General features: G+C 39.1%; 2 protein-coding genes across 2 annotated transcripts; one reads left to right on the top strand and one right to left on the bottom strand.

Moving 5' to 3' along the window:
• The first annotated feature begins 160 nt into the window (after positions 1 to 160).
• LOC136438567 (glycolipid transfer protein-like) lies at positions 161 to 8,617 on the top strand. Its single transcript, XM_066433419.1, has 5 exons — positions 161 to 366; positions 1,705 to 1,763; positions 3,289 to 3,416; positions 5,115 to 5,256; positions 6,082 to 8,617. Exons 1-5 carry the CDS (start codon positions 258 to 260, stop codon positions 6,265 to 6,267), a joined length of 624 nt encoding a protein of 207 aa, XP_066289516.1. The 5' UTR covers positions 161 to 257; the 3' UTR covers positions 6,268 to 8,617.
• A 128-nt stretch (positions 8,618 to 8,745) lies between these two features.
• On the bottom strand, positions 8,746 to 14,815 carry LOC136438573 (elongin-B-like). Its single transcript, XM_066433431.1, has 3 exons — positions 14,727 to 14,815; positions 11,186 to 11,429; positions 8,746 to 10,733 (listed from the first exon to the last, which is right to left on the bottom strand). The coding sequence occupies exons 1-3, from the start codon at positions 14,727 to 14,729 to the stop codon at positions 10,624 to 10,626; spliced, it is 357 nt and encodes a 118-aa protein (XP_066289528.1). The 5' UTR covers positions 14,730 to 14,815; the 3' UTR covers positions 8,746 to 10,623.
• Positions 14,816 to 15,270: the final 455 nt, after the last annotated feature.

Here is a 15,270-nt window from a genome sequence, read left to right as displayed (position 1 = left end):
GTAAGACAGACTTACCAGTAGAATGGTTAAAGACTCCTCAAATATAATAAATAATCATCTTGTAAAAATATCTATTTCTTTGGATTATTTTTTTGAGACAAATACCTTATAGGAGCGTAATTCATAGATGTCATACAAAAAGCTGCATGTTGCAGCGGTTTGCATCTTTGTATACAGGTCAAAGGTTGCGACGACGTGGAGGCGCTGGACAAGACAGGAAGATTTGCTCCTTGTTTGCCCTTCTTTAAGACATAGTTATGGCGTTCTTTACCGATTACGAACACCAGTTCCAGTCAGTGCCTGAAGACGGGAAAGTGGAGACCGAGCCGTTTCTTTTGGCTAGCTTGAGATTGTTACCTTTCTTCGGTAAGTAACGTTTTATAAATACGTTTATACTCGTATGACTGTGACTCAGCGGCATACATGCAGTTGTACAGCAGATTACGTTACAAGCTTTTCCACTCTCCCTGGTTTATATAAAAGGCCACACAGTGTCCAGACGAGTGGGGATATAGACTTCTTCAGATATGACTACATAAACCAATTGTATTTTCCGTGAATTTGCTGTGTACTTGCAACGTTTCAAAGAGGCCCGTTTAATTTCCTTGTTGTTTGCTTGTTTCACAGTGCGTGATTTATATTTTGCCATGGTAGCTGACAACGCACGTCCGACAGGTCGTTCTACAGTTGTGAGTCTGACAGACTCTTTCAGGTGCTGAATAAAGGGCGGATGATTTGCTACAGGAGAACAGCTTTATAATAGACCTTACTACTAGTATTTTGTTTGGCTTAATTACTACTATGGCGCCCTATTTGCATATCATTATCAATTAAGGCTTATGTGCTACACAAGTTGCCTGAGTCTGTAGCAAGTTTACATACTGGATTAGTCTACTGAGCCACCTCCACTAGCGAATGACAATGGTATACAAGCAATCACAATGAGGTCACAGTGACGCAGTGGCAGGCAAAAATCAGACGCTAAAGATTGGTTTACATAAGTAATCAATGATTTGATCCACTAATTTGAATATCAATTGAGTTAAACAACGGCTACACCACCTTTCCACTGTAAATTGCAATTGTTTGTTTGTAATTTGAATACCCGGTAAACTTCCTCATCATGGCATAACACACCAGGTTTGTACTACATGTAAAAAGTAGATGCTGCATTTCGGAGACAAATTTATTTGATCCACTCACACCAGGATGATCCCCTACTCATTTCGTTAAGTGTGGTGGGTTCTTTTATTTTTACCTCCGTGGTGTGGCTCTCCTCAAATACGAGACCTCCATACATCGTCCCTAACCAAAGCTAGGTACTCATTTTCACCTGAGTGAAGTTCAAGGACATTCGTTTAAAGTGCCTTTCCCAAAGGCACAGCGTCAACGGAGCATGTATTGTAAGGGACCCAGATTCGACCCCAGGACACCCTGCCATTTCACCACCACGACGCCAACGTTGTCTCTCATGCACCAGTTGAATTACATAAAGACTCATGTCACTAACAACACAGCCTGGGTTCCAGTTTCACAAAGTGTATCATGTATAACACCCATCATTTAGGTCAAGACTACATGTATGTACAACACTTAAACCAATAACACCTGGAGCTACAATATACTAGTACATGTACAATGTATATGAATCACAACTTACATTCATTTCTGTTGACTCATGTCCATTTTTTCATGTCATTTCAGATATGTTGGGACCAACAACATTTGCGATGGCTAAGGCTGATGTCAGTGGGAATATAGAGGTAGTCAAGTGTCACAATTATACTCCTTTAAGCTATATATTATATAGTTAGCACATGTATGTATATGCTGGCTAAATCTGATATGGATTAAGCTCTATTTATACCATTGTTACTAGGGCTTATCACTCTATCTAATGTTTACCCTGTGATCTTTAGATTGGGACCAGATAGTTTTGTTTGATGTGGGTTCTGTGGTTTCTATGGCAACTGGTCAGTCATGTGTTAAGATCTAGAGCCTCATGTTCCTAAATCTTGACACTCGTAATCTTATAATTGAATTTTAGTCATTTTGGCAAAATATATATAATCAGAGGGCTGACCTAAAGTTTGACAATTAGGTCATCCATTTCATTAGTGCCATTAAGTCTGTATAACCCAAACTCCAGCTGTCCAGGGCTGTGATGGCCCCTCCCCGGTTGACCGATTACGGGGCGGCTGCTATAAGCGCAATTAAATCAGGCAGAATGCCATTGTGTCAAGATTGACTTGTTGTTCATATTGTGGACATCAGTCTGCACCAATTGTTTAAGCTGTATTGATTGATTGGTTTATTTACAAAGTGGGAGCCGATAGACTGATCCTGTAGTCCTGCCCACCTCCTTCAAAACGTAGAGAGACAAACTAAAGGACATAGCATAAAATTCTAATATTTTACAAACATGTCTTAGTCATCTCATTGATACCACAGCTAACTGCCATTCTGTCATTGGTTGAACTGCATGTAATTCTGATGGACAGCCAGGATCAGTCTATGATAGTGAGGCTCGCTTTGATAAGCCTGGTTACACCAAACAAACAAAATTTCAATAAGAACTTGAATGAGGAACTTTTGTGACCCACATGTTGACAAAGGACAAACAGAGAGTGTTTTGCATACAGTAAACTTGAATATGATTGGCCAATGGAGAGTAAGGGCATTACATGTTATGTTTGTTCTGTCCCTCCAGGTTCAGATAATGAAATCTCTTTATGGCTCCATCTGACAGAGTGATTTGTCATTAGGCCACACCAATTCATTTTCTTGGTTAACGGAATAAAATAAAAAAAATTTGAATGCTAGATTGGAAAAACAATATGAAAACAGAATCTCAGAGGAATGTTTTTTTGGTGCACACAGTATCAGGGAGTGAACAGGGTCAGGTGCAAGTTTTCACCCCAGCCTTCTGTTTTCATGATTTTTTTTCTTCTAAAATTAAAAATCTGTTAACCAAGAAATTAAATTGGTGTGGCCTTATTATGACCTTCAAGTTGAACAATTCATATGAAAGATCTCAGCACCCCCTATATATAACACATAAAGCACCATGTGCAGCAATATAATTAAATACTTGATACTACTATATTTAACTACTATTACTCTGAAAAAATGTTTGGCTATTCTGTTTACAGTTTGTCCTATTCTTGTCATTGGATGTCCTGAAACATACTTTTTTACAATGTCTTCATATTTGATCTCTCAGAAAGAGTTAAAGATTCCGCCGATAGGAGCGAATGTGAAGCCGTCTCTGTTTCTTGTCTTCCTTAGAAAGTTAGGAAGAAGTATGAGACTGACAAGGAAAAGTACAAGACCCTGACGGACATAGTGGAACAGGAGCTGGAAGAGAATGGAGGGAAACCTGGTTATGCAATCGATGCCCTGCTATGGCTGAAAAGGTATGAGTAGCCATGGGTGTTTTTAGTATAATTTTACCGGGCTAACCCAGTCATTGGTTGGCTATTATGTGGGTTTGTGTTACCCAGGTAACATCCACCTTAGTAACTGCTGGCTCAATCTTTTCACTTACTCCGTCAGGTTTAGCAAGCAAAAAGTTTGAGCCAGCGTTTACTACAGAGGATGGCACCCAGGCTAGGGTTTGTGAGCATCTCTAGCAAGCTAAGTCAAAAAGTCATTCATTGAATGTTTGATATCTTGATCTTGCAGGTATGAAAGGGCGGATTTTCTATATCAATGCCTCCAGCAACTTTGTCGACAGCCCTGACTTTTCAACCCAGAGAATCTTTTTAAAACTGCACTCCCACCCGAATACTATGTTCCTCTGGCATTGGTTTCATGGTTTTGTCATTGCATCATGTATGACTGCCATTGACTGGGTGTGACCAACTTGCATGCATTCATATCATGTGCAAATGATATTTTGAAGCTCTCAATCATGTATGTTTTTTGTTTCTTTTGTATGATGCACATGCCATGGCAGGAAAAAGTGGCCGTGTAATTTCCAAATAAACATCAACTCAGAAGAAGAATTATAGTTCTATGGATGCCCGTATTCACAAATGTTAGCAGCGCGAAACTAATGATTTAAAAAAAAAACTTAAAAGCTGTGTCATACAATGCCGAAAAGATATGGAACAACGTACTGAGGACATTACATAAAACAAAGATCAATGACCTTAGTGATAAAAAAACATTGACATGGAGCGTCACTTCTTATTACTACCACTACAAATTGCAGCTGATTTGGTCAAAGTTTCAGCCTTGTTAGCTTAAGTCCGCTCCCAACGTCCGCTTCCCTGGCAGTAACAAAACAACACAACACAACCTAAAGGTCAGTGACCCCAAACAACACAACACAACACAACCTAAAGGTCAGTGACCCCAAGCCCCATCTGGCCTGATGTATCGCACTTGCAGGTGGCACGCCCATTGATTGAATTTTTTCGGCAACCAATCAAAAATGAATAATCATGTGTCCTTGTAAGTTGTATTCAAACCTAATGTCCTTAAATTCAATATGGAAATGCCTAACTGAACTTATATTTGCAATTTTGGCATACACCACAGGATATTTTGGTCAGTTAAGACCAAAAATTTGCATTTGAGAGAGTCCATTCTTTAAGAGGGTCAAATTGCGATCACTGTATTTTGAATCCGGGTGATCTTACTAGGTTTTCGGGCCGTGGCAATTTTGGACTGGACGTTTTACAAGAGAGTGCCGCTTGAAAAGTCTGTTCTTGAGTGGGGGGATTTTTTAAAATTGAATTTTGGACTTGGGTGATTACACAAAAGTTCTTTTTTTAATAGAGATGTTTTCTGAATTGTCCATTATGCATGGAAATTCCTGTGAAAGTCCATTCTTGCATGGGGGGACACAAGGTCCATTTCGGACTGGTTTGACTTTGCAAGTAGTCCACTTTTAGGTAGAATTTTCAGTACTGGGGTGATTTTGGGACAGTCAATTTTTTGCATTGGGAGGGAAATGGGAAAAATATGCTGTATTTGCTCTCACAAATGTTGTCTTTCTAGTTTACTATGTATTGAACCAGATTGATGGATTGATTGATCAATCGATCGATCAATCCATCTATTGAGTAAATCAGATAATTATGTATCTTCTTTGTACTGTTTTTCAGGGGTTTAGAATATATCCATGAAATGGTTAAGAACGTCATTGCTTCTGACAGTGAAGGAAACAACCTGTGTCCCTGTATCCAAAAGGCGTACAAAGACAGCATCAAGAAGTTCCACCCATGGATGCTGCAAAAACTCATCAATGTAAGTATGGCCATGTTGATTTGATTATATGGATGACATCCCCTGCGGACCCCAAAACTGATACAAGACCAAAAAAAGTGCCTCCAGTATGAACTATGAAATCTACGTGGTGAGGAACGATGAACAAAACTATTTTTAGATTTTTCAGTTTTGACTTTGACATTCTACAACATTAGTATCCATTTTGAAAAATATTTTTTTTGGCAATGTACAGCATATGACTGTATTCTCATAAATGTACAGTTTACAGTATGGTCTACAACTTCAAGTCCTTTTTTTTTTAAACGGACGAAAATTGATGCAAGTAGGTTGTATAACCTCCTTGATTGATGTAAGTGCGGATGTCATTCATATACTAAAGTAAATCAACATGGCCTAATATCATTATGATGCTATCATCCTGTATCTAAAAACATACCAAAAGGGTTGACTTGCTAACATTACATAAAAAACATGCAATGATCGAAAGAACCCCAAGAGTATGATACTGCCAAAAACAACATTTACTAAAGCTTGCAGACTCGGCTGCTAATCGATTTTCAAGCAAGAACTGTGCGCCTTTATGCATTTAAGTTGGCAATGGTTTTAAGCCTAAGGTGAAGAGGTTGTGGCGCAAACTCAGTATTTTGGAAGCTAAACACACACACACATCACTACCAGCGGACGAGCCCCCTGCTGTAGTGACTTGCACAAAGTTGTGTGGCCCAATTAAAGGCTTCGAATCTGAGATGGGCGCTGCCATAGGCACCACCATGTGTGGTGCGGGAAAGACTTAAACTTTTAACCCTAACTGGTGAAGTGATTCTTTGATATTTCTTCCTTTAGCTCGCCATCAAAGCAGTGCCTTACCGGTCAGACTTCCTTCAGACCGTGGGGGGGAACAAGCCTGGACAGTCCGAGGAGCAGATCATTGAAGACCTGAAGGTGTTTGAGGGCAGACTCAGGGCAAATATTGCGGCTATCAATGATCTACTACAGAGGACAGACCAAGATCCTGACAAAAGGGCTTGATATGCCTCTTTATTGTCTAGATTCTTGTTTTTGTTTAAAACTCATACTCTTTGTCCATTGATCATGGCCTTAAAACCGTTGAAATAGTGGTCACCTTTAAAGTTGGAAAAACACTAATAATTTTCTAGTAAGTTTAAGTGCTGCATTTTAACTTGTCAAGCAAAATAGTGCACCCGTGAAGCTGGTGTATTACACTGAAAGGAAGTTATGCTGTTTTTACTCAGATTGCTATTGTTGTTACAACGGCAAACTCAAAGATATATAATTTTCCCATGCTGCAAAATTATTAGGTAGTGCATACTTAAATGAATTTATGGTATTTTGTTCTTATTGTCCTTGCCAAGCTGCTGTCAAAACTGCCTTTGAAAAAAGAAATTTCACCGATTGATGAATTGAAATTTCACCATGCAGTCTCCATTTCTATGTATTTTACAGTACAAAACTATATACTTTTACACATAGACAAATATAATACTGTACTTTACACGTGCCTTCGGTAGACTTATGTATTGGATACAGAACGTACTTACTAAGTAGGTATCTCACTGGACTGCACAAAATTGCGCCGAATTGTGAAAGGCATTTGCAAAGTGGCACAAACCAACACCAACTAGCACCAATCAAAAATTCTAATTTACAATTGGCAAAATGGTTCAAATGGGTGCCACACTGCGCAATCACTCCAAGTCTGATTTTGATGAATCTTAATCATTGTGCATTAGCTTTTAATTCAGTGACTACACTTGCAAGATCCTGATTTGGACCAGAAAGTAACAGACTGGGACATTCCGGGCACGGCCATTTTGTTTGTAAAGGTGTCACTGTGACCGCAAGGGAGAATAGGCGAAAATTCGCAACGTTGGTGCAATTGCTAGTCTGACTACAACGCGCTCCTAGCGGCCGGCCCGACAGATACCGTACCCTAGAGGTCATAAACTTCTGCCAGCGAGAGCTTGTGTAAACACAGGCTAGCGCAATTGCCAAGGGCAATTTGCCACAGTCCAGTGACATGCCCCCCCTTTAACAACATTGTCTAACACTGCAGCATGTAAAAGTTGCATGTGCACATAGTATATCTACTGGGCCAGGTATGTATTACTTGAGTATGGTAGCACTGGCTGTTATTTTGAATTTTATTTTCTGTTGTATCGTTGTGTGTTTCTTAGTTCATAATATTGGTATTGTACTGTGAGAAGTGCAACTGAGTGTTTGTGTGATGAATTTTGTTATAATGTTTAGTTAGTCTTGTATAGTCACTATTATCATTGCCTCTTAAGTGGCAGAAATCGCATGCAGCACGTACAAGAATTTAAAACAAGAACGTTGATTGGGAAGTACATACCTATAATAATAAATGGTCTGTGTGCTTGGTTTTAAACTTTTAGAAGGATAATACAGTGTGGTGATAAATATGTAAGAACTGCTAGGGTCACTGCTTTGACTTAGCGTAGTGTTCTGTCTGTATCCATCTTTATATACATACCTCAGGTCTTATACTTTAGTTATAGTGATTCTATTTTTGCAAGCGTGTGAATTTAGACTTTAGGCCTAGGAAAGATGTGTTGTTTCCGGTTACCCCTTGCAAAACCCGTCAACCCTAGCCTTTTTGGGGTCAACTGCTGACAAGGGGCATTTCTGAACTGACTCTACATTTCTTTTGCATCAAACTGTCCCCTTAATGTTGACACCCTGCATAATACATGTATCTATGATGTTGAAGGTACCAGTGTCCTGAACTCCTGATGCATTTCAGTCTTACAATTTGTTGGATCACTCCGGCCAAAATCTATGAAAACCTACCCACCGGCCCTTTTATTTTCAGGACTGTTGTCGGAAACAACATTAAATTTTCCTAGGCCTCATTTACTATGAAGTTTACTTAGTATGTACATGTATTGTGATTGTGTACCTGACTGAACAGAATTCAGAATATTTCTGTTATGTACATGTAATGGCAATTTGTACATGTGTAATGGCAGAAATGTGCAAGTTTACACTATAACTCTGCACTGCTGTAGATTGAATTTTGTTTTTTGAGGTGTGTTATTGTCTGTAAAGCAGAGTGTCAGCAAAAGATAGCAGTTTTAGATACTCCTGAATACAACAGATAAAGGGTAATACCAAGAGAAAGAAGCTTTGGGAAAAGCTGATAACCCAACAATTTGAATCTTGTGGCTCAATAAGAGTCAGGTACAATTCTGAAGTTTCTTTTGCTTGGATGTGTGATAGAAAATGTCATGTATTGGGGTGGGTACCAGTACAGAAAATCCAGGTTACAGCACTTGTGTCACTTCTACAACTACCAAACTATAATGTCACTTGCAGAAGTATACTCAAGGCTACCACCCGATGTATTTTCTTGTCCTGTTTTTTTTTCACAAACCAGGCGAAAATCAATGAGTGCACTGATATCATCCTTAAAATCTACTTGCCGTGGCCTAATGTTCCAATAAAAGGTAGCTGAAAGGACCCATCACATTTCTTTCCACAGGAAGGCAAAATTTATTGTGCTTCAGTTACAAGAAGATATTATTAGCCATACAGTAAATAAGATTACCTGACATGGATACTTCCAGTGGAAATCTTCAATAAATCATGCACAACATGCTTTTACAGTAAAACAAATCACCAAATAACAGACATCCATCAATATAGTCATCTCAAAAAAGCAGCTACATGAAGAAATGTCTTTTTACATTGTGGATCTACAGCTAGGAGTGCCTGAATTTAGGGGAGTGAAAGAAAAAGCATGGAAAGCTACCTGATAGTTATTGTGATAACAATAAAACAAGATGATCCCCTACCATACTCTGCCTCACTAAATTTTCAGCTGATTTAGATGCAGTTACCTAATATATAGCAGACACACCAAATAACATACAGTTTTCCAGCACAAATGAACAAAAACATATATTTCTTACCACCACTACCTATCATAACCATTAAATCCATGGGAAATAGTCCCTTGTACAAGAACCTACTAGATAAAAAAAAAAGAAACAACATTTTCCCCTAACCCATTACATCAATCCCTATACCCTCAACAGAAGAGTATTTACTATGAGGAGCAACATCAGCTAGTTGGTACTCTGTGAGCATTACTATTGACCAAATAACTGTACAGCGACAGTTACGCAATAGAATGCTCAGTGGTGTGTCTATTATATTTCATTTCCTTTGAACCCATGACGTCTATTGGTTGTTTAAACAATATCAAATCTGCAAGACATTCTCACAACATTATCAGTATGCTTTCACAAAACCATTCTTGAATTGCAAAACTGACAATTGTTCCAAGGTCTACAAAAACGGGATCTGACGTAAAGCAGGTATCTCACAAAAATTGCGTCAGACATTCTTACAGTGGGCGATAGCTGACGTGTGGTTCAGTGAGACACCCACTTTAGCCATATTGCCGTTTCTCCCTTGCCTATGCTGAAAACTACACCAATCTGCAGCCAGTCTGTGGCTGTAGCACTTCTACAATCCTGTGTATATCAGGTATTTTACTGCATGTGGTAAGGGCAAAAACCACCAGACTGATAATTTTCAGGTAGATGATAAAGACTCCAATTTTCTTCCAATCTGCAAAATGGCTGAAAGTCTTAATCTACATACATGTATGCTTCAAGCACAAAATGAGTTTGCATCCTAGCATGAGCGTGACTATGTACAGTACCAACACATTTCAGCTTTACCAAACTGGCAAGCTGTAGGACACTTAAGAAAACTACTACCCCCAATGCTGACATTACTTCTAAATACAGAGAACAAAGATTCATTTATCAAGCACTCTAAAATCAGCACGTGTACTCTCTTTGGTCAACTAAACCTGTGGCATATTTTGTTACTATGACTAGAGCTTGTTGGTGGCAAAGGGTGTGCATTGTGGGTAACAACTAACGTTGCGTCCTGTTTTAGTTGTAATAGGCACAAGATGTGGGTAGCTTCGTACAGTATTGTCCCTTGAATCATCATCTTAAAATTCTACTGTTGCCAAAAGGTTATATGTATATCACTTTAAGTAGCACAGCTTCAGCTACAAATGTTTATAGTTTGGAACAAGTCTGGACATGATAAGGATTGCTACTACTAAACATCCTTAGAACAAATTCTCTAACTTAACACTTGGAAACAGAAAGTTCTCCCTCCCACCCCAAAGGAGGGGCACATGTTTGGGTAAAGGGCCGATTTGAAAGCTAGTACCTTACAGAGGGCTTTTACATTGTATGCTACTTTTGGATATGACAAACTGATCATAATCTATGCTCGTAGCAAAACCTCTGCATTCAGCCAGCCCAGATTATTTTGGCGTCACCACAGGGACGGGGCGCCTTTCTACAAGAGTTACTACAGTCACTGCACGTTCTGGTCTTGTGTGCCAGGTTGATCTTGAGGCTTCATGACGTCGGGCAGCTCTGGAGGAGTGGACAGGGCTGCTACAAACAAATTCTCAAACTCCCCGTCTGGAAGATAAAATGACAGATGGAGAATTATGGGGTTTACCAATACGTGATGTCCTCTATGAACAAGTAATGTCGTCTATCAACACAGAAGATTTTTCATGCACAAATGGAGACCATCGAGTCAAAATGCCATCACTAGCATGCTGTTGTCAGTATACAAGTGTAACTTATAACTTATCTATTGTCCTTCACCAAAGATAGACTGTATTGTAGTACAAATGTAGAAATAGCTAATAAATGCTATGACAGGAATATCAGTTTTTTTTTATCATGCCAACAGATACAAAAGTATGGTTATAACTTAAAGCATTGTTTGTTATTTATACGTCGTACATGGATATACTTTCTTCAGAATAGAATGTTTGTGCCACAATGATAAAAGTGATTCACTTCAAATTTGAGATATACACAGGACCCTTCAGTATCAACTGATTATCAACAAGTCTGCGTACCATCTTGCCGGAAGGCCAGTCCCACTGTAGCCGGTGACTGAGCCTTTGCCGACTGACTGGTGAAGCCGCAGTCTCCCAGCGTCTTGTTGTCCTCCAGGATTACGTCGTCCTTGTACAGGCGCTGGTCCTCTGGGGGCTTCTTCATGATGCCCTCGATTATCTTCTTAAGTTCAAACACTGTGGTGGACTCCTTGGCATCCGTGAATATGGATGACTTGTGACGCCGGATCCACAGAAACACATCCTGTAGTCGACAGGTGCAAAGGACATTAGGCTTTTAGGCTTAGCACTTGTTACTAGTACTTGTTACCTTGGTGTACACATACATTTAGGTTTTGCTTCCATGCGTCTGGAGGTTGTGTGTCCGCAATCATTTGTAGATGTTGGCATATTTCATGTGACATGCAATGAAATTTCAATTAAAATCAAATCTGAATCAATATAGATACACAATAGCAAACAACTATCCTCTCTTCAAATTTATGAACTCAATTAAACCCAACCAAAGTTAATGAAGTGCAGCTATAAATATTTATAAGTTAAACAGCAAAAAAATTATTCTGATGGGTGGGAATATATGTATTCTATTTTTGTATCTATGAATCTTTAGGGTTGTCAAGGCAGTAACTGAGTACTAGTAACTGATTTCCAAGTGAGCCCTGAGTCATATTGATATTGACAAGTCTTGAATATCTACAAGTTTGAAATGTTACTTCTTCACCATTACAATTGATGGCTGTATCAGTGTATGGCCAATTTTTCTCAACACCATTCTGTTATTATAATCTGTATAAATTTGCTGATAAGTTATTGAGTCAGTTATTGATGTCACTCATCAACAGATGAGAACTATTTCAATCTTCCTCATCCGATATCTATGTAAAACCATTTATAACTGCATGCCAAAAAGGGAACGACACACCCCAGGGCTCGAAATTCAGTTTTGGGAATAGGTGCACTGGTGCACCCAACCTAAAAAATTGGGTGCACCAAAAAAATTTTGGGTGCACCACATAAAATAAAGTAGAATGTAACTATTGTAAGCAAAACCTAATCACAAACCTTATTGTTCCTCTTCTGAGCTTACGGACAATTTTCAAAAGTCAGAAAAGTTGTCAATGGAATATCATTAGAAAATATAGAATTTCCGTTGTATTTATGAAACAATGGTATGTTACATTTCTAAATGAATATTGGTCACTGTGATTATTGGAATACGCTTTCAAATTTTACTTGCAAAGTCAAAAACAGGAATAACCATAAAAATAAAGTAAAAATAGAAATAATTCGAATGACAAGTGTATTTATTAATCATCAATCAAAGTAAATATTTTTTTTAATATGTGTACAAAATTACTGTGGTGCATTAATTTTCTCGATAAAATTTCAATAAGACTAACTAGTGACGAATAAGGGTCCCAGCGCGTTAGCGGTGAAGAAAAAAATCAACGCCACGGAAGAAATAAAGTTTGGCACGCGATCTTGGCATGCAGTTTTGAAGCTTTCAAAACCGAAATTAACTCAAATTCTAACATCAAAATCTTAAACAAGTACTACAACAAAGATTTTATTATTTTCTTACACTTAGATGTCAAGAATATGCTGTCTACTAGTGTGCAGTGATACCTTTACACATTAAACCGTACGAAAATATTTGGGTGCACCAGTGCACCCACAGTAAAAAATTAGGTGCACAGCTCCAAAATTGGGTGCACTGGGTGCACATGCACCCAGTATTTCGAGCCCTGCACCCTGTTGCTCACACCCTTCTTGCATAATGAGTCAATGTAGAATTTTTAGATTACCATCGTTTTGAACAAAAACATGATCTTTTATCACACCATATTGAATATTACTGCCACAAGACACAATCCAGTAACATGTTATAATTCTTATTCTTATTAAACAGTTCCCATTGGTATTAGTTTTGGCACTGGCACTAACTTGATTCACTTTACACAATGACGACAATTGGTCGGTCCATGTGGCAAAATAGAGGCCTGCATGCAGTGCTATATATGCAGCTGTTGCCTCCCCACAACTGCCCAATATTTATAAGTCTGTGACTAACAGCTGACCAAACTGGGAATGTGAAAGAATAGGTATTTTCTTCCAGTCATGTTATAAATATGGAAACAGGGAAAATGACAGCCAGCCTTTAATTTTAGAGCATTTCTATCACGACTCGGATTGGATTTCACAAAAAGTAGTCCTGTATCTTTTTTATCTATGAGTGAGTCTATGTAAATGTACGTGTCAATTTCCTTGTAAGAAGAGATACTGTTAGTACAGTACAATGAAAAACCATCTGGTTGATAATTTTTGAAATACATTCAGAGACTGAGTGCAGTCTCCTATCCCACTCATTGTTTGGGAGCCTGTGTTGTTGATTTTATTTCCGCTGTTACACCTGTCATTTTAAGCTTACAAGTTACAAATATACAATTCATGTCATGAATTTTTTCAGATTTTTTCTACAAACTGGTGAAATTTTTTATCCGTTCGGATGAGCAAATTTCTATCCCAGGATGGAGCGACAGGTCATGGAGACTCACTTCACAATATAATGTGATGGTGACCTTCACCAATCTAAATATTCCGTATAACCTAACGAGCAACAAATAAGTCTCACAACTGCACTGCGTAGCTGCATTGCACCACTGGGCATTGATGCAACTAAACATTGAGCACTGGTCTGCAGTCTTTTCATAAACACTTATGACTGGAGGAATCATGACAGCAATATAATTTCTACGCCACATGTGGTTGGCGACAGTACTATGGCACAGCCCAACACGTGGGCTCTGCAAAATCAATCAAATGCCGGGGTGGTGACATGCCCTGCCTACATTCTCAGTCATGATCCATGAGAGCAAGCCTGGGTATGAATCTAAAAATCATATTTACATCCATTGTGTACAACATTATGATGTGTTTTCAAGATGTTCATGATGTCTTATTATAAGGCACACATCCTTCTATAGGAATCTAAAAATAGACGCAGACTGAATGAATTTTTACATCAGGGGCTATTGATGTAGCAGACCGGCAACGTGACAGCTATATCCACCCATGTGCCACATAGGGACCATGTTCAAGAATGGATGGAATTTTTCAAACATGTTCATCGCCCCCCTCCCCCTTCCCGTTAGGCAGACCCCACCATGCCGGGTACACAAGCCGGCTTAAATGTCTGAATATTCACCCAAAATACACGGTTTCAAAATTTTGTACACCACAGGAAACAAACTTGACGTGAAAACGGCCATACGGACGTTTTGGAGACGACTGTTACACCGAGACTCGCGCCGCCGCTGACCGTTTATTATCAGGCGTCGACTTACCACATCAAACTTCCCAGAAACGGCAGCCGACAACCCTGTAACTAAGGAGCTTTTCCACTGTTTCTAATTTTGCAGTTCTTAACAGACTTAAGCCCAAACATCCTTAAAGCCTCCCCAGTTACATTTTACCGTCAAATGACCAAACATGCCTCGGAATAATAAGAAAATATGGAGAAGAACAGGACTCATTCACTCACCATGCCTACAGCCGAGGGAAATGGACACCGAATGCCGAACTCTCGCTGGAGACGACAAGACCTCGCGAGGTTTGACCGCGAGGTTTGGCAGTTGCAGGGGATACTCCAGTATTTCGCGCAGGCGCAGAAGGCCAACTTTTAGCCCATGGAAATAGGTTTGGTACCCTTGGTAAAAGTAGCTGTAGAGGGTTTGTTTCTGGGATATATTGGTATTTCTGAGCTGGATGTTACAGGTAAGGGTTTCTTCCTTCTAATTGTGTTGAAAAATCAGACTTTCATCAATGTTTGTGGTGTCTGTAGGCAGTAGAAGTTTGGTGTTTTTGTGTGATTATCAGGTAGAGAAGGAGGTCAGAGGTCAACTTTAGTAAACAGGGCCGGATTCGTAGGGGTTGTGCCGATTAGAAAGTTGAAATTATGCTCTAGATTGAAACTTTGGGGGCCTGACAGCCCTGCCAATGCATGTTTTTCATGGACTAAAACTCTGGTAGGTGACTTTTGACAGCTTCTTTCTTACATGATTGCCATATATTAAGATAGGAAGCTT

This window comes from Branchiostoma lanceolatum, chromosome 1 (assembly GCF_035083965.1).
Source record: "Branchiostoma lanceolatum isolate klBraLanc5 chromosome 1, klBraLanc5.hap2, whole genome shotgun sequence".
NCBI lineage: Eukaryota > Metazoa > Chordata > Leptocardii > Amphioxiformes > Branchiostomatidae > Branchiostoma > Branchiostoma lanceolatum.
This window is presented reverse-complemented; position numbering and strand designations above follow the sequence as displayed.